This window comes from Phyllostomus hastatus, unplaced genomic scaffold (assembly GCF_019186645.2).
Source record: "Phyllostomus hastatus isolate PE091 unplaced genomic scaffold, TTU_PhHast_1.1 phas_contig_283, whole genome shotgun sequence".
Classification (NCBI taxonomy): domain Eukaryota; kingdom Metazoa; phylum Chordata; class Mammalia; order Chiroptera; family Phyllostomidae; genus Phyllostomus; species Phyllostomus hastatus.
In genome coordinates, this window is record NW_025333833.1 from 17,525 (window position 1) to 44,032 (window position 26,508).

A 26,508-nucleotide genomic window follows, 5' to 3' on the forward strand; every position below is an offset into this window, starting at 1 on the left:
CGTTGATATTCCACTGGAATCAATCACTTTTCCTGCCAACCTGCACGAAGGTGTTATTTGCAGGAATGCCCACGAGATGGCAGCAGTGTGCACACTCAGAACACTTTGGAAATGACCATGTTGTACCTTCCATCAGTTTTCAACCAACTTCAAAAGACTGAAATTATAAAAAACACATGTGTCGCCTCATGGCTGCTAATGTAGAAGTCAGAAAGAGAAGATAACTAGAAAGTCCTATCATTTAAATGTAATGAAAGACACTTCGTAAATAATATTCCACGAACCCTCGGTAGATAATTCACTATGGCCAATGACTTTTCCTGCTGGCCTGCACGAAGCTGTTATTCCCAAGTTACACACGAGATGGCAGCAGAGAGCCACACTTGGGACAGTTTTCAAAGGGACCATCCTGTGCTAAGTTTTAAGAAATTCCAAAGGACTGAAATTATATACAGTATGTTTCTTTCTGTCATTACTGATAATATAGAAATTGGGAACAAAAGGTAACTACTAACTCCTGATCTTTAAAACTTACTAAATGCATGTCTAAATAACATTGCAACCAACATTCATTGATATTCTCCTACAGTCAACCACTTTTCCTGCTGACCAGCTACTAACTTGTCATTCCAAAAAGGCCCACGCGATGGCAGCAGAGATGCACACTGTACTATTTGCTTGGCCAAAAGGTTCCTTCGGTTTTTAGGTAAAGACACAATGAGACGTTTTTCATTTTCACCAGTAATTTCATTGAACAACATATTCACCATCTTGTCCCACTATTCTGCCAACTTTTGGGCATCTTCATTATTCCATCTTCCCCAAAGTTTTTAACTTTTAGCCAAGCCAATATAAAGACAGTTTCAACAAGCATCACGGAATTAAAATTACATACAATATGTTTCTTAAGTGCTCCTATTGCACTTCAGCCAGAATTCACTACAAATGGGTGACTGGGAAGACTTTTCACTACAAACGGGTGACCTTTTCAGCCCTGGTGGCATAGGTCAGTGGATTGAGCACGGGCTGCGAACCGAAAGCATCGCAGGTTTGATTCCCAGTCAGGGCACATGCCTGGGTTGCAGGCCACGTCTCCCAGCAACCGCACATTGATGTTTCTCTCTCTCTCTCTCTTTCTCCCTCCCTTCCCTCTCTAAAAATAAATAAATTAAATTTTTAAAAAAAATTTTTTTAAATGCTTTTCAAGCACACTTGGAACTTCTTTAAGAATGACTATATTTAGCTATAAAGCAGATTTCAACAAATGTCTCACAAACTATGCTTACTGTTCTCTTTGCCATTAATCTGGAAACCAGTCATTAGGTAACTATAAATTCCCTATATTTAGATGTTTTAAAATACACTTCTAAATACCTTCCCAAAATAAATCACAGAGTAGAAAATAATTTGCATAGAAAAATAATAAAAAAGACTGCATACCAGACCAAGATCTTCCTGGTTTCAAAAATGATAAAAGCTTCAAACTCTTTCTCAACGAAAGGTGATTTTTGCCCCCCAAGAGGACTTCAGGCAATGTTCTCAGCCATGTTAGACTGTCCTCAGTGGAAGGGAAGCAAGGGTGTCAGCAGTGAATAGAGGTATTAGATGCTAATGAGCACCTACAATGCAGGGGACAACCGCTCTACCCCAGAATGAATCCTCTGGACCAAAAACTCCATAGTACTGAGAATGACAAACCCTACTCTGTATCATGAAGACTTCATTAGAATACAAACAGTATGTCCTTTTGCATCCTAGATCTCAAAGGCTGCCTTTCTTGGAACAGAAAGCCTGAAGCTGAAACTGAAAGAACAAAAAAATACAAGCCATCTTGTAAATGTTGGAGAGATGTGTCCTAGGCAATAGTCAGGAGGCAAAGGAAGATCTGTCCACTTAGGAGACCAGATCACCGTGTGATTACACACAGTAGTCCTCTGAGGATCCCTGCTTCTTTCCATTGCTCACATATCACTTTAATAACTGATTTATACTGTCACTTAGAACAAAGAGTCTTACTCTGTTAGATTCCAGATTTCACCATCTCAGGTTTTCCTCTTTGAAAATGTGGACATTCGCTACATTTTGTGTTCTTCCGATTACCTACCCGGAGGCACCTTTCCTGTCACAAAATACTTCTGATTTCTAGAACACCGTGCTTCCAGGCCCCAAACTCATTTAAAATGCAAGAAGGATGTTACTCTTTTATTTAGTCATTAATATATTTATGAATATCAAGGAGAATTTTTCTACAACCATGTAATGATCATTATTGCATGAGAGCAAGTTTACCTTCATAACTCATGAGAATCAACTGAAAAGTATCACAAACAGAATTTAGTGCAGTTATAGGAAAATAACATTCAGAAATAAATATGTAGAGATACTAAGTTACAGATATAATTTAATTTGGACTCAATACCAACAAAACAGTTTTTTAAAAAAAAACCTGGAAATAACAGTAGATGGGATCTGTGTGAAGAAAATTGGAAATTGCTACCCAATAACAGAAACTTTAAAAAATGAAAAATATCATCATGTTCTTGGATTTCAGAAAAAACACACAATGACACCCATTTACCAAACTTGTCTATAAATGTAATATAATGTAGATTAATATAGAAAAGTGGTCCCACAGGAAGTGGTCAGTTAAATTGAGACCTGAGATGTATACCGCAGTCTGGACCTCTTTCCTGTTCCCCACAGGGTGGCTGTATCTGCCCCCCCCCCACCCCCCTCACCTCATAGCCCCCACGCAGCTCACCTCCTGTCCCTGGACCGCCTTGCTTGCATCGAGTTAGCCTGTGAGCGTCACCTCGTGACCATGGAGACTGGCGCCAGCAGCGCCTAAACTCCAGTCTGCGGAGTTGTTTGTCTCTCCACCAGAACTGCCCACCCCTCACGCCTGCCAGCCTAACGACGCCTCCCACCCAGCCCCGCCCCATCTGTGGTCCCCTCTCACCTCCAGCCCAGTCCTGCCTCTGACCTTAGACAGACCCCACCCCTTATCTGTAGGTTTGATTTATAGTGGTCCATTTAAACAAAAGTAGCCAGGAATCAAGTATACTAGTGGACATGAAGTTTAATGCATACATTAAATACATTAATGTAATGAATACATTATTAATACATATACTTTATGTACATAACATTATGTATTTGTAATAATACATTGTGTGCATTCTATATTAATGTACATAACCCACTAATGTAACAAAATATATTAAGTAACGAATACATTAATAACATATACTGCATAAAATGAAAGACAACTCTGAAAAAAGAACTTCTTTGGACAATACAAATAAAATACACAAACTGGGAGAAAATATGAATTACCTAAAACATCAGGGGATCAAATGTTTTGACAGAAGATCAAAAGAGAAAGAATAGGAAAAGATACATAGGATGGTGCAAAAGTAGCTTTAATCAGAAACATAAATCACATGAAAATTACAGAATAATAGGCAGTAGACTTCGAGGTAACAAGCATGAGTAGAGATGGTGAGTGCTTCAAAAAGCTTAATTGACCCAGAAGATCCAAATTCACCATGCACTTAATATCATAAACTTAAATTATACAGAACGGAGACACAAAGAAAAAATTTATAATCATAATAGATTTGACAAACCTCTCTCACCCAAGATAGAGCACACCTCTTTCAGAAACAGAACACCACCTCACAAAATGCAGTAAGGGTGTAAGAAACACCATGAGCAGCAAATTGGATTCAACATTCACAAAGAACCAACCGACTACACACTACTTTCCCTGCTGACCTGCACGTAGGTGTTATTCTGAAAATGAACACGAGATGGCAGCAGACAACCACTGTAGGAGCTTTTTTCCATGGACGGTATTGTACTAAGGATCCAGTTTCAAAAAAAACTATTATCAAAGGTAGATTGAAATTATATGAAGTATGTTTCTTACTCTCATTGCACCTAATCTACTAATCAGTAATAAAAGATAACTACAAAGTGCTTATATTTAAAAATTATAAAATACGCTTCTAAATACAAATTAAACACAAATTAAATTACAATTGCAGTTAAAAAATAACTTGAAACGAATTCTTTTAATTATAAAGATAGTACATAAAAAACACTCTGAGAAAAATGTATTGATAAATCCACACCTTAGGGAGAAAGCCTGAAAATTCACAAATTTTGCATCATATTACAAACCCAGAACAATAAATTAAATCCCGAAAAAGTGTAACTGGAAAAGACACTGGCATTCGGGCTGCCTGTCACTACCAAATCCAATAAGCAATGACAGCGATTGATTCTTTTATGGGTGCTTAATTCAGATGGCCGGCCATCCAAGAAGAAAGCAAGTTCATACCCTAACAAACCATCTTCCGCTTTCTTTCCTGGCCAGATCTTTTTATAAGGGGGGTGGGGAAGGGCAAACAATGTGCGGCGAGGACTTTGAGATTCAGCAGCTGCAACATTCCTGTCCTGGGCAGTTAGCTGTGTCCAAGGGGGAGGGGCAGTCGCCTGCTTCTTGCTGGTAGGATGTCTCCAGGCAGTAATCTCCAGCCAGTGCCCCAGGAGGTCGGCTGCTCCTCCTGGGCACCAGGATGGCCTTATCTGTAGTTTCTGAAATGAAACCTTAACATACACATTACCTGCTAGATTTATAGCTATTTACCTTAAGCTAAAATTTTCCAAGTCTTAAGCCCCCTATCATTCCCCACCCTTAGTATTAAACTGTCTCATTTCTATGAGACCAGCCTCATATGGAAGTATTCACTTTGTTGCTGGGCGCTGCATTGTTCAGCGGGGGCTTGCCTACGTGAGGAGGTACACTGCAGACCTACATAAGGAGGCACACTGTATGCAACAACAAGCTATGATACTGAAGAAAATGACGAGGATAAAAACAATAAAAGCTTCTCAAACACCAGATATGCTGGGCAGCCAGGAGGTTAGTTTAGACCAATCAATGCCAAAGAATCCTTCTCCCTGTTTTATACTGGACACCACATCATTTACTTGCTTTACTTTATGCTCTATAAGCTGTGAACTATCAGTTAGGTTAAAACAGCAGAGCCCCTTAAATTCCTCACATCCGTGAATATGTCTTTTTTTTAATATTTCATTTATTTATTTTTAGAGAGGGAAGGGAGGGAGATAGAGAGAGAGAGAGAGAGAGAGAGAGAGAGAGAGAGAGAGAGAAACATCAATGTGCGGTTGCTGGGGGTTATGGCCTGCAACCCAGGAATGTACCCTGGCTGGGAATCGAACCTGGGACACTTTGGTTCCCAGCCCGCGCTCAATCCACTGAGCTACGCCAGCCAGGGCTCGTAATTATGTCTTAAAAGAAGATAGTCTATAGCTGCATGATTTTCCAGTACTGCTTCTCTGACCTGTCCTAATTCTTGACTAATGGCACTAATAGCTTGAGAGGTGGCATTTAAGGCTTTCACCATAGCGCAGGCTAACCTGCTTATTTCTATACTTAAATGAGTTACCATGGTTGGCGTTACAAATATAATAAAGGACACATATTCAGCAGGGCTAAAAGGTGTAAGTCATTGATGCAATCAGACGTAGGGGAGACATCCCATTGAACCCGGGTTAAGTGGGGCTTCTGAGGCATAAACATCGTCAGTCTTCCCAGAGAGCACGGTCCCCCAGAGCTGTTTGCTGGAACATAAGAATAGACTGTCATCCCACATATCAGGAACCATCCTGTTGGCAGTTTAACAGAAACAAAACCATAAGATACATCACTGGTGGTGGTGCAATTCATCCTCACACCTGCTGAGAACACAAGACAGTTTTAGCACAGTTGACAAAAATTGCATACTCTCTAGCTGGGGTACATTAATGACCTTTAAGGAAAACATTTCCCTGTCCTTTATAGTTACCACTGGTCCCCAATTATAAATACCAGAGTAGGTAATTTTCTTTTCAATATCATCAAACACAGTATAATTTATAAAGCTTTCCAAAGGGGCACAGACACTTGTAAGACATGAAGTGAAACTTTGTTCTACATAGAAAAAAGTCAGAAATATTCAGGACATTTTTGGCCAAATATACCCAGATGTTTTCATCCTGTTTGAATGGAATAAGTTGTCCATAACAAGGGGTCAAACAGGAGGTAATGAAGAGAACAGAACTCACTGTTTTTCAAAGATGACTTTCAGATCTTCTTCCTGTGCTTCCTTTATTCTGGTGTGATGAGTCCAAGGTTTTATTCCTGCCAGCTTCACTGCAGTTGGGGTGGTGAGGAGTATATCCCAAGGTCCAGTCCACTTTTCTTCTAGCTGATTTTCTGGGGATCCTGTCCTCCAAATCTTGAGCAGCACCTTATCTCCTGATTTGAACGAATGCAGTGGACCTATGGGAGAGAAGTCCCTAATACAGGCAAAGTTATTCATCACAGCTAAGGTCTGATTTAAATATTGCTCATATTTTTTTCTTACCTTCAGATTTTCATCTGTATACGTATCTTTCACCCCAATTGTGACCTGAAATGGCTACCTGTACACAATTTTATAGGGACTCAACTGAATCCCACTTCGAGGAGCCACCTTTATCCTGAGCAGGGCAATAAGTAAAGCTTGATCCCAATGAAGATGAGCTTCTTGACAGTTTGGCTATATTTTTCTTCAAGGTGTGGTTCATTTTCTCTACTTTCCCAGAAGCCTGGAGTCTCCATGCCATGTGGAGTCTCCACTTAATTCCGAAGGTTTTAGATTTTACTAACCTTCTGTGTGATTTCTGAAACAAAAGCAGGTCTGTTATTGCTCTGAATGCTGTCAGGGAGACCAAAGCAAGGGATTATTTACTTCAAGAATGTTTTTAATACTTCTGAACATTTCCCTGTTCTAGTGGGATAGGCTTCTACCCATCCTGAAAAGGTGTCCACAGAGGTTCACAAATATTTCCACCCTCGGAGCTTCGGCATCTGGGTAAAGCCTGTTTGCCAGTCCTCAAACAGGCACTGTCCTTGACATTGCTTTCCTTCTTTCTTTTGGTGGGGTTCTGTTTTGGGATTGTTCTTCTGGCATACAACACATCTAACAATTACTTCTCTTATTTCTTTAGAAATTCCAGGACCTGTGAGACTCAGTTGACATAGGTGGTTAATGAGTCTTTTCCACAGTGTGTGGCCTCATGCAAATGCTTTGTGACTGGCCCTACTAAATGTTCAGGAAAACAGTATAGCTCCTTTCTTATTCTTTTTTTATTGGTTATCAGGACCTTCTTTATTAAAACCCCAACCTTTAACTTTTTCTAAGTCTGCAGTCAAATATTCAGGGTCAAATTTTGACAAGTCCAGAACAAGTACTAATGGCATCATAAATATTCCTTTAGCAGCCTCTTTTGTTGCCCGTTCAGCCAGATTGCTTTCTCCAGCCACTTCAGTTCCCTCTCTTTGATGCCCCGGGCAGTGCATGACTGCCACCTGTAAGGGTGCCTGGACAGCCTCTAATAACTTTAGAATTTCGACTGCATGCTTAATTTCCTTTTTATTGGAGGTTAACAGTCTTTTGTTATCTCAGATGGAACCATGTGCATGCAAAATCAAAAAGCTTACCTTGAGTTGATACACACATTTACCCTCTTCCCATGAGACACTTCCAGCACCCTTGTCAATGCAGCCAGTTCAGCCTTCTGGGCAGAGGTTCCTGGTGCAAGACCTTGGCCTCCACTACTCCCTGAAGAGTCACAACTGCATATCCAGCCTCTGTGCTTCCTTTGTCCATATAACTGCTTCCATCTGCACAGAGAGTCCAGTCTGCTTCTTCTACAGGATGGTTCTGTAAATCAATTCTGCTAGAATACACTTCATCAGTTATTTCAGCACAGTCATGTATTAGTGCAGCCGAGTCGGGGGTCTGGGAGAAAAAAGGCAGGAATTACTTTACTTACAGTTTTGACGGGAGATGTTGGGATTGTCGAGAAGAAAGGGCTTGGTACCTGCCCATTCTTTCAGCAGTCAGCCACATGTTCGTTCCCCTTTTGCTCCAGCAGGCTCAACACTTGCTGCGACACATAACTGGCACAGCCTGTCCCCAAGACAAACTTTTTCAGCTTTCCCCAAGAGCTCACAGGTGGCTGCCACTCTCAAGTAAGCTGGCCACCCTTGGATAGTGTGATGTAATTTCCTTGACAATTATGCGATGGATTGCAAATGTCACTAAGCATTTGGGTGAGGAATTCTAGGGCAATGCCCTGTTTCTCACACACATACCATTGAAAGGGCTCCAGTAGGTTTGAAAGCCCCAAGGCTGGTGCTGAAGCCATGTGCACTTTCAGGGACTCAAAAGCCTGAGTGCACTCCTTTGCCCACTCTAAAGGGCTATATTCTGGTCCTTTCAGAGCTTCACACAGTGGATTAGCAGTGGGCCCAAAGCTTGGAATTCAAATGCAGCAGTCACTTGCCATCCCCAAGAATCTCCTTAACTGTTTCCTGGTGTTGGGAGGGGTCCTCTGTGGACTTTTGCTGCACGGCCTGCACCATACCCAGACTTTTCTGCTCAGGGATGCCTTTCCCCATTCCCTCAGGGAGGCATCTCTTATAATGCTCTAAGAGAGGAAGGCCATCTCCTTAAGGGTCCCAGTTGGGCTCATTTACAGGTATTGCCCTGGGAAGGCCCAGAGCCCCATCTGGATTTTCTTCGCATAACCTCCTGAAGCAGGAGACAGCATAGGAAGAACTCTGAGACTGCAATACTGTCACTGGCCAGCATTTAGCACCCTGGTTGCCAGGAAACGCCTTTTACCAATTAGGTAGAATAAAGAGAAACCGAGGCAGGGAGGAGACAAGTCTCACATGCTAACTCAGCAGTCCTAAGTCTGGTCTGATAATATCGCCAGGTGTTCCAATATCACAAGAAACACTAGTGACTACCTCTGGTCACTATCTGTCTTACAAGGGAGTCCCTGATGCTTACAGAAAGAGCCCATAAATAACTTTGGAAAGTGCCCCAAAATTTAATTAACTGCCTCCTGTCACGTATGTGTTTTACAACAGGATGGCCAAATGGAGTCTGCAGCAAGATAAGAATTCAGGCAGAAAGACCCCCACTCATCCCTAAATTTGGGTAGTCACATTCCCCCAGGAAAGCTGGCACCACATTTACCCATTAATCAATATCTCACTTTTTTCCCTCCTATCCCACCAACTATATAAATCCTGAGAACAAAGGACTCACTCTCTCTCTCTCAGAGGCTCAGGATGCTCTCGCTCTCAGGGGCTCAGGGAGCTCTTGGCTCTTGGGCCACAGGGCCTCTGGCCACAGGCTGCCCAGGGGCTTGCCACCCTGGTCTCCAGCCTCTCTTGCTTTTCTCACCCTGATTTACTCTGAAACTTTCCCTTTCACCCCCTGATCTTTCCAGTCCTGTTCTCTTCCATGGAAGAGGACCACTAATAAACTGATGCCATACTACTAGATTTGCTGATATGTAATTCTTTACATGCGTCAGCAAGAAGAACCAGGTCTCTCCCGTCAACACTCCGAGCCTCTTCATGTGCCTTATCCAACACCAGCCTCTGCTCATCCCCCTTACGGAAGGAAAGAATTCAATAAGGCTTCTATGTCTGGCCAATTGAGATGATAAATGGCAAAAACTGACGCGATCAAATCAGTCATTTTAGCAGGGTTACGTCCATAAGAAGGGTTTGAGCTTTTCCAGTTTCACAGATCCACTGTAGGAAACAGAGTATGTGCCAGATAACATCTAGCAGACTGGCCTTCTGGCCTTACCCTCACTGAAAAGTCTCCAAAAAGGATAGTGCCCTGCCCCAGTGGGGGCTTTTCCTCCACCGAATCTGGTTTCTTGACCAATTCAAGATAGCGATGCAGTTCTGGTGCACTTTTCCCATTTCACTCACAGGAATGGATCCCCTGGGGCTGCAGGAACTCTGACCAGCCTGCAGCAGTCTTAATACCTAGATCTTCCTGGCCCCTCTCCTCTGACCTTCTATCTTTCACGTGTATATTCTCTTTTCTCTGAGCCATTAACTGATTTTCTTCTTTTTTTAACTCTGCATGCATCTTTATCATGTAAACTCTAGATAAAGCACTTTGTCCCACTTCCCTGATATTGACAAAACAACTCTAGTTACAGTATAACACAGTAATTTAAAGACCCATTCAGTGACCAGCACTCTCCTAAGTCTAAGTTATACAGGACACAAACACAACAGTACTACAACAAAACAACAAACGCTTTCGATATACGCTCATAGGTCAATGAATTAGAACTGGCCCAAAGGGCCATTTTGCGGAATGGAGGCTTTCCACCCATTCTACCAGACGGAACTCCACAAAGCTCCAAACAGACGTCCTTTTGGACCAGAACAGATGCCCTTTCGGACCAGACAGAGCTCCAACAGACAGTACCCAGACAGAACAGATGACCTAAGTTGTGACCCGGGATTTCAACCTGAACCAGAAAGCGCAATGATTCAATCCAATGTGATGCACGACGAGAGGTGCTGGGAGCAAGGGGTGAGAATCCTCAAGTGAAATCACTTGGCAGCTGCTTGGGATTTTCTGACCCCAAACGCCCAAGGCCCCTCAGTCCAGGCAGCCAATGGGACTCCCTGCCAAACACCCAGACTTACCAGAGAGTCCCAAAGTCTGTGCCGGCAGAGTTGCCAAAATATGTAACCGGAAAAGACACCGGCGTTCGGGCTGCCTGTCACTACCAAATCCAATAAGCAATGACAGCGATTGATTCTTGTATGGGCACTTTATTCATATGGCCAGCGATCCAAGAAGATAGCAGGTTCATACCCTAACAAACCATCTTCCCCTTTCTTTCCTGGCCAGATCTTTTTATAAGGGGGGTGGGGAAGGGCAAACAATGTGCAGTCAGGGCTTTGAGATTCAGCCGCTGCACATTCTTGTCCTGGGCAGTTAGTTGTGTCCAAGGGGGAGGGGCAGTCACCTGCTTCTTCCTGGTACGGATGTCTCCAGGCAGTAATCTCCAGCCAGAGCCCCAGGAGGTCAGCTGCTCCTCCTGGGCACCAGGATGGCCTTATCTGTAGTTTCTGAAATGAAAGCTAAACATACACATTACCTGCTAGATTTATGGCTATTAGCCTTAAGCTAAAATTTTCCAAGTCTTAAGCCCCCTATCACAACCACTTCTCATCCATTCTTTTATCTACAAAAATATTTATAAATAAGTTTATTTTAAGTAAAGGAGGAAACAAATGACACAGCATTCCAAATGACATGAGGGAAAACCAAGTTTTCCCCTCCACATTGCCCACACCCTAACCTGGTGACTAGTCCCTGTGTCTCCTCTCAGCACGTCCTCTGCCTGGGTTTGGTTCTGTTTTTTAACATAATTTGTTTGGCAGGATACTTTTCTCACATAATAACATTATTTAGAAGTCATTCTCTGTTAAAATCCATTAGAACCACCTTACTAGGTTTTATTTCTTCAATGAAATATCATATATTCTCACCCATTTTTAATGTTCTATAATATCTCACAGTGTGAGCAAACCATAATTTAACAAATTCTCTTCTACTGAAAACTTTAAAATTATATCTGTTATTATGTGTTGGATAAAATATATTTAACATACTTCATTTCATACACAGGGAAACATAATTAGGGGAAATTTTTAATGCTTTTCTCTTAATTTCATTTATTAATTTGAAAGAGAGAGAGCGTTGTTCCACTTATGTATTCATTCATTGGTTGCTTCTTGTATGTGCCCTGACTGGAGAATGAACTGACCACCTTGGCATATAGGCAGTACACTCTAACCAACTGAACTACCAGGCCAGGGCTACTAGGAGAAAATTTTGAAAAATGGAATTTCTGGGTCAGAGGGTATGAGGATGTTAGTTCTGGATGGCCATTCTCAAAATGATCACCGAGGAGTCTGCACCAAGGACACTGCACCTGCTTGCTCATCAGCCTCAGAGATGTCAGGAGTCCTCTGGATCCCCATACAGGCCACCAAATTATGTTGACCTTAAAAATATAGTAGTCAGTTATTTTACCAGCAGATAAGGGGTTTACTCGGAAACAGTAAGAAATTGCAATTTAGGACAAACAAGCTGTAGCAAAAATCATAAGCAAGCTCCACAAGTAAAAGAGAGGAACGTTATTTCACAGGCAGAAAGGAGGAAGTTGGGAGGGGTCACTTCAAATGAGAGTGCGCTGCAGAAAAGTGTCAGTTCAGTGTGACGATGGCTTCTCTCTGGCTGAGGTGCTGGGGAGTCGGTTTCTCCTGGGAGCACACGGTACCATCTTCTTGTTGGGGCCTGTGACAGACAATGTTTCCTGTAATTGACCCCAGGTGATGCAATGTGACAGCACCCACACTGACACCCAAATCCACTTTAGTGAGGTTTCCCTTTCTGCACTTTTACAGTAATAATTACAGTTAGTTGGCTCATTTCAGGTCCATGGAAATCAAGTTATATGTACGTGCTCAAAACGAGGTAAGGAGCAGAGGCACTCTGCACACTTAAGAAAGCCAGTAGCAGCTACACTGACCCTGCTCTGTGGACCCCTGTCCTCAAACTTGATATCTTATTTTTATGCAGAATACTTGTAGATTTTCTCAGCACTTTTAAAATTCATTTAGTTTTATTCGGTTTTATCTTGTCTTCCTATTTCTGAAATGTTTTTAGACCTGACTTACTTAAAAATATGTATTATTCATAACGCCACTTCTTTGAGATGTGAAATTCTCCCAGTGTGTTTTCCAGTGCACTTATTATTCTATTTGTTGTGTTTAAATGTCTGAACCCTCTGGGACTTCTTTTGTGTCTGCGAATTGTGTGGTCAGAATGTACTGATAAGTTTCCCGGAATGCAATGCATTCTTGACCACGTTATCACTGGTTATGCAGCTCTTGTTTTGACAAGGGAGGGCACTGACCCGCCTAGACGAAAGTTGGGGATCCCGGCTACAGTCCGGTGGAACAAAGACACTTTGTCAGGCGGCAGGAGGACCACGTCCACCCTAAAGACCGCCCCGGGCTCGGAGTTCCCAGCTCCCGCGGGTCGGGTCACCAGCTGCTAGAAAACTAGCCACAGAAACCACCAAGCCGCGGTCCTCGCTGCAGGCTGCTGACCCGCGCTCGGGAGACGCAGAGCAGCCAATCCCCGCGGGGCGGGGCGGGTCTTCCGCTGGCCGGCCCGCTCGCGAGGGGGGCTCTGCCCCCTGCCCCGCCCTTTCATCTTCTGACTGCCCAATGATGGGCAGGGCCCTGGGATCGCAGCACTGATTGGCGGATTGCTCCCACGCGTCTATCCAGGCAGGAACCTCACCCCCTACGTCCTCACTCCTCCCGAGGGTGGGAGGCCCAGGAGCCGGGACCGGATGCTGCACTGAGCGGGCAGCGCGGCAGAGGACCCGGGAGACTGAAGCGAGGAATTTTACCATGTGCAACCCTTAGCCCGAGACCTTCCAAGTCCAGCCAGAGAGACCCCAGATGCCCTCATCCCGAGGGGCCCAAACCCCTTCAGCACCGAGGGGCCCGCGTCTCCTGACTCCCAACGCTTACACCCCCAAACAGCCTGGAACCCCAGTTCCCCTCAGCTCGGGGCGCCTTTCCTGCAGCTCACCCGCCCGGGAAGACCAAACCTCCCCAAACTCAGACCCCGAATGCCGTCGGCCTGGAAACTGACTCAGTGGAGGGGACCCGGAAGCCCCTCGTGAGACGCCCCAACCCCCCTCAGCCGCGGCGGTCTGACCCTCTCCCCGAGGGGCGCTGAGTGTCCTCCGCCCGGAAGACGCAGATCGAGTCCTGAGGGACCCGAACCTCTCAGCCCGAGAGACAGCGGAGTGCCTGCCGGACACTGCGCCTGCGCCTCGTGCGGGCTTCTCCGGACCCCGGGGCGCCTCCGGGCCCTTCCCTGGGAAAAGCGCGTTGTCGCCGAGGCCACCGGACCCCTCAAACGCCCCGGGTGGTGGTCTGCGAAACCTGCGCTGAGGGTTAGGGTTAGGGTTAGGGTTAGGGCCGTGGGAAAGCCGGGAATTAGGGCGCCTCCCCACCTTCCGCGGGCGGGTCTGCGGGCGGCCCCGCCCACCCAGCCCCTCCTCCCGCAGGGCCCCGCGGCCCCCTCTCCGGGCGCCCTGCCACCCGGAGAAGGGCGTTCGGTCCTCTCAGCGCCTTCTCCTCCCGCAGGCGCTTCGGACTCGGGGCTCGGACACCATGAACCCCGACGGAGATCCGCAGGAGCGCCCTGAGGGAGGAGCGGGGCGGACGCCTCAGGTGAGCTGACGGGTCGGCGAGGAGTCGGCGAGGAGCGTGGGGACAGAGCTCCGCAGACACAGGGCCCTCGGGGTGACCCTCGCTGTGCGCGTGCGGAGCGCTGGTGGGAGAGGAGGGACTCCGCGGGGCAGGGCCGGTCAGGGAAGTGGGAGAAGGCCCAGCGTGCGAGCAGGGCCCCGGGACACACCCCCGAGGAGCGGCGCTCCGGGACCGGGTCTCCACTGAGACGGGGGCTCCGCGCCTGCGGCACAAGGACCGTCGAGGCCCCGCCTGCTTCCTGCACGGGGAGGGGCCCCGCAGGGAAGGCCCCCCGCGTGTTCTCACTCGCATCACCGAGTTACTGGTGTGTCCACTCTCCCCTCCAGGCGGAAGCAGCTTTGGAAGACGCTGCCCTCCACTTCTCCAGGGAGCAGTGGGCAGAGGTGGGAGACGGGGAGAAAGGCGGGTACCGGGACGTGAACGTGAAGAGGAACTCGGACGCGCTCAGCAGCCCAGGTAGCCAGTGCGCAGGCGCTGGGCCCAGGGGCCTGGAGACGCGGCAGGCGCTGGGCTGGCCCCGGCTCAGGGGGCTCCGTCCGCCTGCAGCTCCCTCCCGCACGGACAGGGGTCGCAGGGAGTCTGCTCCTTCAGTCAGAGCGGGCGGCGCTGACGAGGGTGCGGGGCTCACGGCAACTCGCTGCAGACTCTCCCGTCCCATCTGAGCCAGCCCCATGGGCTTCCTGGGCTTGTCCCTCCCCCACGCTCTCTGCTTCGGGACAAAGGTTTTGTCTCTTTCCAGGTCTCTGGGCCCACGACTCGCTTTCCTGTGTCACCGCCGCAGGCAGGCGGGCCACCGAGCTGCAGGAGGAGGACGACCCTGAGGACTCCGATGAAGAATGGGCCCCGAGGCAGCAAGGTGAGCGGCGGGAGGAGCCAGCGCTGCCCTCCCGACTCGGACCTGGTGTGGGTCGGGCTGCATCTCAGGACGTCACCAGGGAACAGGTTTGCTGGTGCAGCGAACGAGCAAGAGGCACAACAGTGTGTCGCACAGTGAGGGGCTGTTCCCGTCAACTTTCACGTGGGCAACGTAATCGTCTATATTTATAGACACATTAGTAAGCAGTGAATGTGTAAGAACATAAAGTGAGCGAGAAATAACTAATTCAGAAGAGTCGTCATCGCAAGAGAGGGAGGCGGGTCTGGCCGGTGAGGAGGGTCCCCACACCTGGCCGCGCGGTGGCCCGCATGGAGACGGACGGGGAGCAGTGTTAACCGTTGTGATGACGGGAGTGGGGGAGGGCCAGGGTCGGGAGGGGTTGACCACCGTGTGGTTTCCTGATGTCGGCCTCATGTTCCGTCCAGTATCGTGAGTGTTTGGAGGGTGGGGTCGGTCCACTTTCGTGGGTCTGGGGTTGAAACACGGCTGAAGTCAAGATGTGATCTTCAACTTCACTGGGATTCTGTTTCTGGGGTCGACACACTGTGGGTGCTGACCCACAGTCGAATGACTGAGGAAGGGCGTGGGTGGCCAGTATGTGCCCAGTGCGGGGAGGATACCAGAGAAAGGAGGCCGGGTGGTCAAGGTGCCCTCAGCCAGGACAAGGCCAGTTTGAATGAAGAAAACAGGACGGAGAAAGGGTTATGTTGAAGATGTGGAGTTTCTGTGCAGTTACTTGTATTACATTTTTGTCAGGAGAGGCCAATTTATTCTTTAATAAATGTAATAGATGCTTTATGAACATAAGGTGAAGCGTAGATGACACTTTGCCTATTTTTTTTAAACATTCTAATGAAATTAGTGGATGGCCCCAATAGAAGCCGAGGCCTTAATGATACATCAGAAGCACTTTCCACTCATCCTGGGATTGTTCTTGGACTGCTCTCATTCAGATTTGTGTCCCTAGTAAGAATCACCAGATTTTGGAAATATTTACCCACCAAAACACTGATTTCTCATCATCTTTCAGTGAAACCCTGGGTGGCCTTCAGAAGGGAACAGAGTAAACACCAGAAGGTGAGTATTTCCAAATCCTGTTGACAACAAAATTTTCCTCATGGATAGAAATGCAGGTAAGAGTAGGAAAATGCAGAAAGCATCCTAGGGACTGCCACCTTCCTTTCCTGGTCTCTTCCACATACTGTCCAACATTATTATCCTTTCTTTCAGATTTTATTTATCTATTTTTAGAGAGGGGGATGGAGGGAGAAAGTGAGGGAGAGAAATATGAATAGGTTGCCTCTTACATGCCCCCAAGTGGGTGAGCTGGTCCACACTCTAGACATGTGCCCTGACCGGGAATGGAACTGGTGACCTTTCAGTCTGCAGGCCAATGCTCAGTCCACTGAGTCACACCAGCCAGGACTCATCATCATCTTAATGGTTAACAACTACAGCAGCAATAGTAACTACCAGTTGTTTCATTCTCACAGTGTTTCAGACTCTAACAATTCTATGTGAATAAACTCAAACATTACAACAATCTGATGAGGTATGTACTATAATTGTCTCCATTTATGATGAGGGAAGTGAGCTTTCAGAGATATAGAAATGTTTGACTATATGTCTAAGATCTCAGTATCAGTGGTAGTGCAATCCAACCCATAGTTGCTTATCTAAACCACCTACAAACTCATTAAAACTTTCATGGTTTCATCCTGGACACCGTGACTCAGTTGGGTGTCATCCTGCACAGGGAAAGATTGACAGTTTGATTCCTGATCAGGGTGCATGCCTGGGTTGTGGGCCAGGTTCCTGGCTGGGGGTATTTGTGAGAAGTGACTGATCAATGTTTCTCTCTCACATCAATGTTTCACTCCCTCTTTCTCCCTCCCTTCCTGTCTCTCAAGAAAATAAACAAAATCTTTTTTAAAAACTAGAAAAATAAACTTTCATAGTTTTCTCAAGTTTACATTGTCTTACCCATATGTCATTACATCATTCATCTGACTGATATTTCAGTTGAAGTTCTTCTCTGCTGTGCTGAAGTAAGAGATGCACTAAGACCCTCCGACTAAGGAAAGCATGCAATGTGCAGGCAGTTTGCACAGTGGATGGTCCCAGATGAAGAAGAATGTAAAATGTCCAGGATCACAGCCTCCCACTCTAATCAATAAAAGCATCTCTCACCCCTGAGGAGCTTCACATTTGCTGATTGAGAAACAACAAATACTAAAATGACTTAAGGACTTCATATAGGTTACACACTCTTCAACAGAAACTCATCTGTCTGGAACTGATTTCAAATGCCCTTTCTTATAGGGTGAAGTAACAGCTTCTTTCTCTGAGTGCCAATGAGGCCACTCTCATCCTGTTTAGAAGCATTTGTTCAGCCCGCCTACCTCTGTGTTGTGAACTCTTTGAGATGCTGGTCCATACCTGAGTCTTCTCAGAAGACACAGGCCCAGATCAGGGCTCCTGAGAGGGCCCCTGAACGTTTGCTGAATGAATGATTTCACAATTACAAATTAAACTAGAAGATGATCAATGAATGTTGAAGGTAATTTCTATGAGACTGAAATATGGAGAGAGCTGAGGGGTAAATTGATATCAGGACTGTAATCTCACATTCATACTGTATTACACAATTCACAGAATACTTTGGTGAGCATTATTTAATTGCACATTCACTGTAACATTGAAAATTAGTATGTTATAGATCATGAAACTGAAGACAACTAGGTACTGATACTGCCTTTTTCAAACAATTGGTGGGAACCAGCTAATCTAAGTACAAATATTATTTCTAAGAAATATTGCAGATTCTATCACCATTTTATTTATTGTCTAGATATGTTTCTGCCAACGATTTCTTTATTCTCTTCTTCATATCCCTCACTCTCAATATTAGAGAGACAGTAGAAAGAAAAAAGCCATTAGGCATGAGTTCTAATCTTGGATTCATTACCCACATTGGCCCTATCCCCTCTGATATTCATACTCCCTAGGTATTTCAAAGGGTTGAAGTTTTAAAGACATGTATGTAAAATGTATCATAAGCCTAAAAAATTAAATATGTTATCTTTTAATATGTGACTCTTACACTGAAGGCAACACCCCAGGTGCCATTAAGCAATGAATCTAGTTTGAAGGAATTGTCAGGAACAGCAAATTTGATGACTGCAAGTGACTCAGAACATGCGCAGAAACCAGTGTCCCCTCCTGGAGAAGCATGTCCCTTTGAAAAGCACACTAGACGAAAATCGGGTAAGAGAAAATAATTTGGAAACTTTAGTTCCCCTAAGTCCTATAGAAGGGCGGATAAGTATGGCCTAGGTATGTGGGGCGGACTTTGGGTAGGCCTGTACTTAAGCTGGGCTAAGCTGAGGCTGAAGTTACCACTGCACCTTTGGGCAAATCCTATACATTCTCTGAGCTCCTGAATGCTAATATGTAAAGTGAAGATAAGGAAACATCACTCATACATTGTTTAAAAACATTACATTAAATTTAAAACAAGTGACACATGCAACTTGTGCAATAAATCCATCTGTGATAATAGCAACCACACTTTATTGATGTTGTGTGTCCAGGCCTTTCCTCAATGCCTAACATATAAAGTGCACTCAATAAATATGTTATGAATGATTAAAGGGTGGCAAGTAAACCTGGTAATAGGAAGATCTAGAAACTAAAATTCAATCATTCATCTGTAGTTAGTGTGGAGTCTTACTCTTCTGAACCAATAGTTAATGGAGTAAAATACCAGAGTGTGAAAAAGGACGCTTAATAATTTGATGGGAGGAGATTGTGTGTTATCTGACAAAATGGGAACTAACACTCCAGACCCCACCAACCTTGCTCACCTGTCCTTCTCCAACTTAGAACTCAGGAGAACAGAGATTGACATGAAGATGTACAGCCTACTAGAAAGAAAGGACTGTGGGTACCAAGAGGTCACTGGGCCCCAGGATGATGACTACCTTTGTAAGTGACCCTCACTAAGGAACATGTTATGATACAATAACTTCATCTAGTCCTGTGGTTCCCAAATCATTCCCTTCCTCTAGTGACCTGGAGTACAGGATTGAGTCTCAATGATGTCAGTGCAGGACCCCCTCTGAAGCTCTTTGTGTCCAGGAACATGCATTATACCTTCCCTAACCCCTGTTGCTCTCGCCTCCAGATTGTGAGAAGTGTCAGAACTTCTTCATCGACAGCTGTGCTGTGCATGGACCCCCTACATTTGTAAAGGACAGTGCAGTGGACAAGGGGCATCCCCACCACTCAGCCCTCACCCTGCCCCCTGGGTTGAGAATCAGGCCATCGGGCATCCCTGAGGCTGGGCTTGGAGTGTGGAATGAGGCAGCTGATTTGCCTGAGGGTCTGCACTTTGGCCCTTATGAAGGACACATCACAGAAGATGGAGAGGCAGCCAAGAGCAGATACTCCTGGCTGGTGAGAACTATTTACCTCTACCACTGCCCTCTGGCTTCCCACATTCCTACTGAGGCTTGGAGGAACCTCACCTCACCTAGGTTCTAGTCATGGAGGGGATAATGTGGTTAGCTCTGTGTACTGACTGGACTTTACATGAACACAGAGCTCCTGTTTAAGGATCAGACGGTAAGCAGGAGCAAAGTGGTGCAGACACAACGGACTGGCTCCTCCCTTGTGGGGCTCCTGCTCTGACTGGACAGGTAGACTCAGATGTGTAGATGATGAGTAAGAAAAATATCATGTGGTGACAACTGGCAGTTGAATCCCCATGCACGCTGGAAGAGCTTTGATGACAATAGAGTAAAGGAATTCTTCTGACTATTACCTCCCCACCAAAAAAATAAAAGGTCTTTAACTTCTTTTCTGAAACACAGATCGCCAAAGGGAGAAACTGCTATGAGTATGTGGATGGAAAGGACAGGTCCTGGGCCAACTGGATGAGGTGAGGTCAGCAGGTCTCTGAGTGCCAGAGGGGACTCTCATCCCCCACAAGCCCATGTATCTTTCCCTGTCATGATGCCTCCCTCAGTGGTCTCCCTTAATCCTTTTTTCCTCTTTTTCTCCACACAGTGTTCTTTTATATCAGGGGACATTTAAGAAAAAAATATGACATATATCCTCAAAATATAAACCTCTCTGCTAGACACAATATGGGAACTGGAAAGGTCCTTGAAGAGCCTAGATTCACCAGGGACACTGGATTACACTTTATCAAATGAACGTTAATTAGACACTATATTCCAGTTTATGTGAAGGAATACATAACTTAAATAGATCACCCAACCCATGTCCTTATGGAGGACTTCTCATGAGAGACATAAAACAATTGCTTTTAGAAACATTTAACTATCATTTCCAAGAAATACACAGTGTCAAGATAGCACAAACCAAGGAAGGCCTAAACCTGTGAGGGCAGCACACCATTCCAGGCTCACTTCTAACTAGAGCTGGGCTCTGAGGCCTGCAGAAGAATGGTCATGGGCCCCTTTCCTGAGAGGGGCTCTCTTTTATCAGGGATAACAGAATGTGAATCAACTACTATTGTTCTGTTTTATTTTAACTAGGACAAAAAGACCTGCAATTTTCTATGGTGACCTTGGGCAGGCAAGTAAATGGTACCCTAAAAAAGGTGTAGGGGGGTTGGGAAAAGGCCTATCAAGAGAAAATAGATGTGGGCTGAGTACTGAATAATTAGTGAACTAATGTAGAGGCAGAGCCCTAGATCAAGCACCAGGTTCTGTGCTGTGAGACAAGTTGATTTACAGTTTGGAGAAGCCAGAGATCACTGGATGTCATGGCCAGTCAGGGTGGAGGTTAGATTTAGAACTCGGTTTTAGAAAGTGGTATTAGGCAGGATTAGCACTGCAAACAGGACTTGGAGACAGGAGTTTACATGACATGTTGACAGATGCTCCCACACTGAACAGAAGCTTCCCCAAGAGCATTAGGGGCAATGGGCAACACCAGAGCCTGAGGGCCTTAAGAATCAGTGAAGAGCTGGACATGAACATGACAGATAGTGGGAACTTATCACTGTGGTTTTCTTTCCCTTCCTCTGCCTCAATCCCAGGTATGTGAACTGTGCCCGGGATGATGAAGAGCAGAACCTGGTGGCCTTTCAATACCAAAGGCAGATTTTCTACCGAACCTGCCGGGTCATCAGGTCGGGCTGTGAGCTACTGGTCTGGTTCGGGATTGAATATGGCCAGGAGCTGGGCAGCAAGTGGGGCAGCAAGTGGAAGAGACAGCTCGAAGCCGAGAGAGGTGGGTACCACTGTTCTTCAAAACAGCAAGAAAAGAGATAAATCTCCATAGAAATGTTCATGATCCAACTCTTAAGTAGAGTAAAATCCACTCTAAAGTCAGTAAAGTTTCTAATCAGATGCTTAAAAAATTCACAATTCATTCATATGCCTTTGGCTCTTAGGCAAAATTTTTATATTTTTTTATTTTAAAAATATTTCATACATTGCCCCTGGCTGGCGTAGCTCAGTGGATGGAGTGCCAGCCTGTGAACCAAAGGGTCACCAGTTTGATTCCCAATTGTGGCACATGCCTGGGTTTCACACCAGGTCCCCAGTAGGGGGCAGTTGACAGGCAACCACACATTGATGTTTCTCTCCCTCACCCTCCCTCCCTTCCCCCTTTTCTAAAATAAATCTTTTAAATGAATCTTTTTATAAAAGATTTGATTTATTTTTACAGAGAGTAGAAAGGAGGTAGAAAAAAAATCAATGTACAAGGGAAACATTAATCATTTGTCTCTGGCACACCTCCAACTGGCCCACAACCCTGGCATGTGCCGTGACTGGAAATTGAACTTGTAACCTTTCAGTTTTGGGACAACACCCAACCTGCCGAGCTGCACCATTCAGGCAGGGCACATTCATTCGTCACTTCAGTGAATTATGTGAGATCCTACTCTGTGGCACACAGGGTCCTGGGACCTGGAAATACAGATTACCATGAGGATCAGAATCACTGCTCTTGAGGAGCTGACCAGTGAAGAAAGAAAACCCAGGCCCAGGACAAGGGCCTAGGGATCAGTGTGAGGGGAGATGCAGCTGCTCAGGAAATAACATTTACAAAAATACCTACAGGCAGAGAATCCCAGGCAGAGGGAGCAAGTAGTGCAGGAGAGAAAAGAGGTGAGGCATTGAAGTGGCTGAGGGTCACTCAGGCCTCCTCTCAGCATGGAGGGTAAGAACTGAGTTCAGATAGATGCTTAGCAGACCAGAAGTGCAGTGCTGATGACCCGAGTTGAGACAATGGGGACTTTCATGAGTGAAAGTGTGTTCTCTGTTCGATTATGCTTTAATTTTTAGAAAATAAACTCCGGTGGGGAGTCCCCTCACAAATTACTTCAACTGCAACTGAGAGAGCACATGGTGGATTGGCCAGAGAGGAGCAGAAGTCAGGTGTATAAGACGTGTGGTTGGAGAAAATTTTTGAAATAGGACTTCTCAGTGTATTTGAAATGGGCTAGCACTGAATGAGATGAAGCATAAATATTTGGTGTGAAGCTGAGGAAGGACATATTTTTAAGAATTTATTTTTTTATTTTTAGAGGGAAAGAGGGAGAAAGAGGGAAACATCTGTGTGTAGTTTCCTCTCGCACGCCCCCTACTGGAGACCTGGCCCACAACCCAGGCACATGCCCTGAGTGGGAATCAAATTGGACTCCTTGCCTTGCAGGCTGGCACTCAATCCACTGAGTCACACGAGCAAGGGCAGGAAGGACATTTTATTTTACTGTTTTGGAAAACAGAAGGAATTCCTAGTCGAGGCCTGTGGTTTTCCTCTTTCACATGACTTAGAAAATACCTATAGAAGGGAAAGGTCATTGCAGTTCCATCCACACAGGGAGTAAGATGGCCTCTGATGTTCCTCAAAAATCCCTAGTCTGGGCAATATTAGAAAAGACCCTTGATGTGGGCTTTCTGGATTTCTGAAAAAGATGCACTGCATAAAAATAAAAAGGAAAATAGATGGCAAGTGGACACTTTGTGGGAGATGGAACTTCTGTTGTCACCACAGTAAGAAGGATTCATGGGGCAGGTGTCACTAGGAGACAAGTTATATGGCCCAGGCATTCTCATCAATGTCTGCCCTGACCAAACCTTTCTCTTTCAGCAGAACCAAAGCCAGAGGTCCACCCATGTCCCTCCTGCTCTCTGGCCTTCTCCAGTCAGAAATTCCTCAGCCAACACGTGAAATTCAATCATTCCTCTCAGATTCTCCTGGGAACATCTGCAAGAAAACACCTCCAAGCAAAGGAACCCTGTCCAGAGGATCAGAATCAGCAGCAGCAACATAGTAGTACACACAGCTGGAATGAAAAAGCTGAATGTCAAGAGGTCGAAGAAAGGTCCGAACTTTTGCTTAAAAGGATCAGTCAGAGGAAAATCTTAAGACCCTTTTTCCAACCTTCCAAAGAACCAATGAGGAGCTCTAGTGAGCATGAGAGAATGATGGAGGACGAGCCCTGTAGAGGCCAGAGGGAGAGTCCAGAGGACACAGGCAAGTTATTTGTGAAAGTAGGAATGTCGAGAATTATAACGATCAAGTATGGAAGGTGTTGGCAAGGCTTCAACGATGAGTCACATCTCATTAGAGACCAGAGGACACACTCTGGGGAGAAGCCCTATGTTTGCAGGGAATGTGGGCGAGGCTTTACATGCAAGTCAGTTCTCATCACACACCAGAGGACGCACTCAGGGGAGAAGCCCTATGTTTGCTGGGAGTGTGGGCGAGGCTTTACACAGAAGTCACATCTCATCACACACCAGAGGACACACTCAGGGGAGAAGCCCTATGTTTGCAGGGAGTGTGGGCGAGGCTTTACACGGAAGTCACATCTGATCACACACCAGAGGACACACTCAGGGGAGAAGCCCTATGTTTGCAGGAAGTGCAAGCGAGGCTTTACATGCAAATTAGGTCTCATCAGACACCAGAGGACACACTCAGGGGAGAACCCCTATGTTTGCAGGGAGTGTGGGCGAGGCTTTACATGCAAGTCAGTTCTCGTCACACACCAGAGGACACACTCAGGAGAGAAGCCCTATATTTGCAGGGAGTGCAAGCGAGGCTTTACACAGAAATCAGGTCTCATCACACACCAGAGGACACACTCAGGAGAAAACCCCTATGTTTGCAGGGAGTGTGGGCGAGGCTTTACACAGAAGTCACATCTCATCAGACACCAGAGGACACACTCTGGGGAGAAGCCCTATGTTTGCAGGGAGTGTGGGCGAGGCTTTACACAGAAGTCACATCTCATCACACATCACAGGATACACTCAGGGGAGAAGCCCTATGTTTGCAGGGAGTGTGGGCAAGGCTTTACACGGAAGTCAGATCTCATCACACACCAGATGACACACTCAGGGGAGAAGCCCTATGTTTGCAGAGAGTGTGGACAAGGCTCTACACGGAAGTCACATCTCATCACACACCAGAGGACACACTCAGGGGAGAAGCCCTATGTTTGCAGGAAGTGCAAGCGAGGCTTTACATGCAAGTCAAATCTCATCACACACCAGAGGACACACTCAGGGGAGAAGCCCTATATTTGTAGGGAATGTGGGCGAGGCTTTACATGCAAGTCACATCTCATCAGACACCAGAGGACACACTCAGGGGAGAAGCCCTATGTTTGCAGGGAGTGTGGGCAAGGCTTTACACGGAAGTCAAATCTCATCACACACCAGAGGACACACTCAGAGGAGAAGTCCTATGTTTGCAGGGAGTGTGGTCAAGGCTTTACGCAGAAGTCAGATCTTATCAGACACCAGAGGACACACTCAGGGGAGAAGCCCTCTGTTTGCAGAGAGTGTGGGCGAGGCTTTACACAAAAGTCAGATCTCATGAGACACCAGAGGACACACTCAGGGGAGAAGCCCTATGTTTGCAGGGAGTGTGGGCGAGGCTTTACACAGAAGTCAGGTCTCATCACACACCAGAGGACACACTCAGGGGAGAAGCCCTATGTTTGCAGGGAGTGTGGGCGAGGCTTTACACAGAAGTCAGGTCTCATCAGACACCAGAGGACACACTCTGGAGAGAAGCCCTATGTTTGCAGGGAGTGTGGGCGAGGCTTTATACAGAAGTCACATCTCATCACACACCAGAGGACACACTCAGGGGAGAAGCCCTATGTTTGCAGGGAGTGTGGGCGAGGCTTTACATGCAAGTTAGATCTCATCAGACACCAGAGGACACACTCAGGGGAGAAACCCTATGTTTGCAGGGAGTGTGGGCGAGGCTTTACACAGAAGTCACATCTCATCAGACACCAGAGGACACACTCAGGGGAGAAGCCCTATGTTTGCAGGGAGTGTGGGCGAGGCTTTACACGGAAGTCAGGTCTCATCACACACCAGAGGACACACGCAGGGGAGAAGACCTATGTTTGCGCGTGGCCTGAATGAGTCATTAGCATTAAGTTGGATATCAGCAGCCATAGGAAATCTACGGCCCCTTACTTTTCCCAAGATTGTAAGTACAGAAGTAACTGATTAAACAAACCCTCCAGTTTCATGATAAGAGATGAGATGGACAAACAGTTCCATGTGTAATATGGGGATATCAGCCCCAATCTCTTTCATGGGTTTTTGATGGCCTTTGCTAAAGAATTTTGTCTCCATACAAATATGAAGCCCGAGTCCCTCATTCCGCCATCACTGAAAGCAGAGAGTTCAGAAAGAGACACCAAGAACTCATACTCTCAGCCACAGAAATTCAGCTCCTACAAATGGGTGAGTCGGGGCTCAGTCTACTTTGGTTACTGCCCAGAGAGAGGGATTTGAGACAGACTCACCTGAGAAGGGAATTCCCCGGACTCCTGGGAAGTGGGGCCTTTTCTCCTAATCAGCTCCCTACCCTCCTCCCTTGGCTTGTCTTGGCTCTTCTAGGTTCTACAACCTCCGGAGCCTCAGAGGTGAACGGCAGGGAGGGATGTATGCTTGTGCACAGATGTGAGCCTGGCTCAGTCTGGACACCTGGTCTTTCTCACTCTCCTTGCTGCCCCTTCAGGATCAGCATTTCCTGGTGCACAGCACACAGATTCCACATCAGTCCATAGTGGGTGTCAGTCTCAGCTCTGTCTTCTCCAGCTGTGTGACCTAAGACAAGGTTCTCAACTTCTCTCTGCCTGATTCCTAGTCTGTACACTGGAAATGGGAACTCCAGCCTTTCAGTTTGACATTCAAAGTTGAGTGAGCACAGACAGAATCTGGCAAGTGGATCACTGAGATCACAAGTCCTGCTGAACAGCCATCAGTGCCCATGTCTTCCAGGTCTTTAGCACTGGACAAAGGAAGATAAGGACAGGGTGGGGGTCTGTAGCTAAACCCAGATTTTGAGCAAACCCCAC

At 46.1% G+C, this 26,508-nt stretch overlaps 1 protein-coding gene across 1 annotated transcript; it reads left to right on the forward strand.

Moving 5' to 3' along the window:
• The first annotated feature begins 14,021 nt into the window (after nucleotides 1–14,021).
• Nucleotides 14,022–26,261, forward strand: LOC123818293 (histone-lysine N-methyltransferase PRDM9-like). Its single transcript, XM_045838357.1, has 12 exons — nucleotides 14,022–14,215; nucleotides 14,581–14,710; nucleotides 14,994–15,110; nucleotides 16,162–16,208; nucleotides 18,242–18,398; nucleotides 19,017–19,118; nucleotides 19,318–19,589; nucleotides 20,006–20,073; nucleotides 21,202–21,395; nucleotides 23,265–23,864; nucleotides 25,767–25,891; nucleotides 26,169–26,261. The coding sequence occupies exons 1-12, from the start codon at nucleotides 14,156–14,158 to the stop codon at nucleotides 26,259–26,261; spliced, it is 1,965 nt and encodes a 654-aa protein (XP_045694313.1). The 5' UTR covers nucleotides 14,022–14,155.
• Nucleotides 26,262–26,508: the final 247 nt, after the last annotated feature.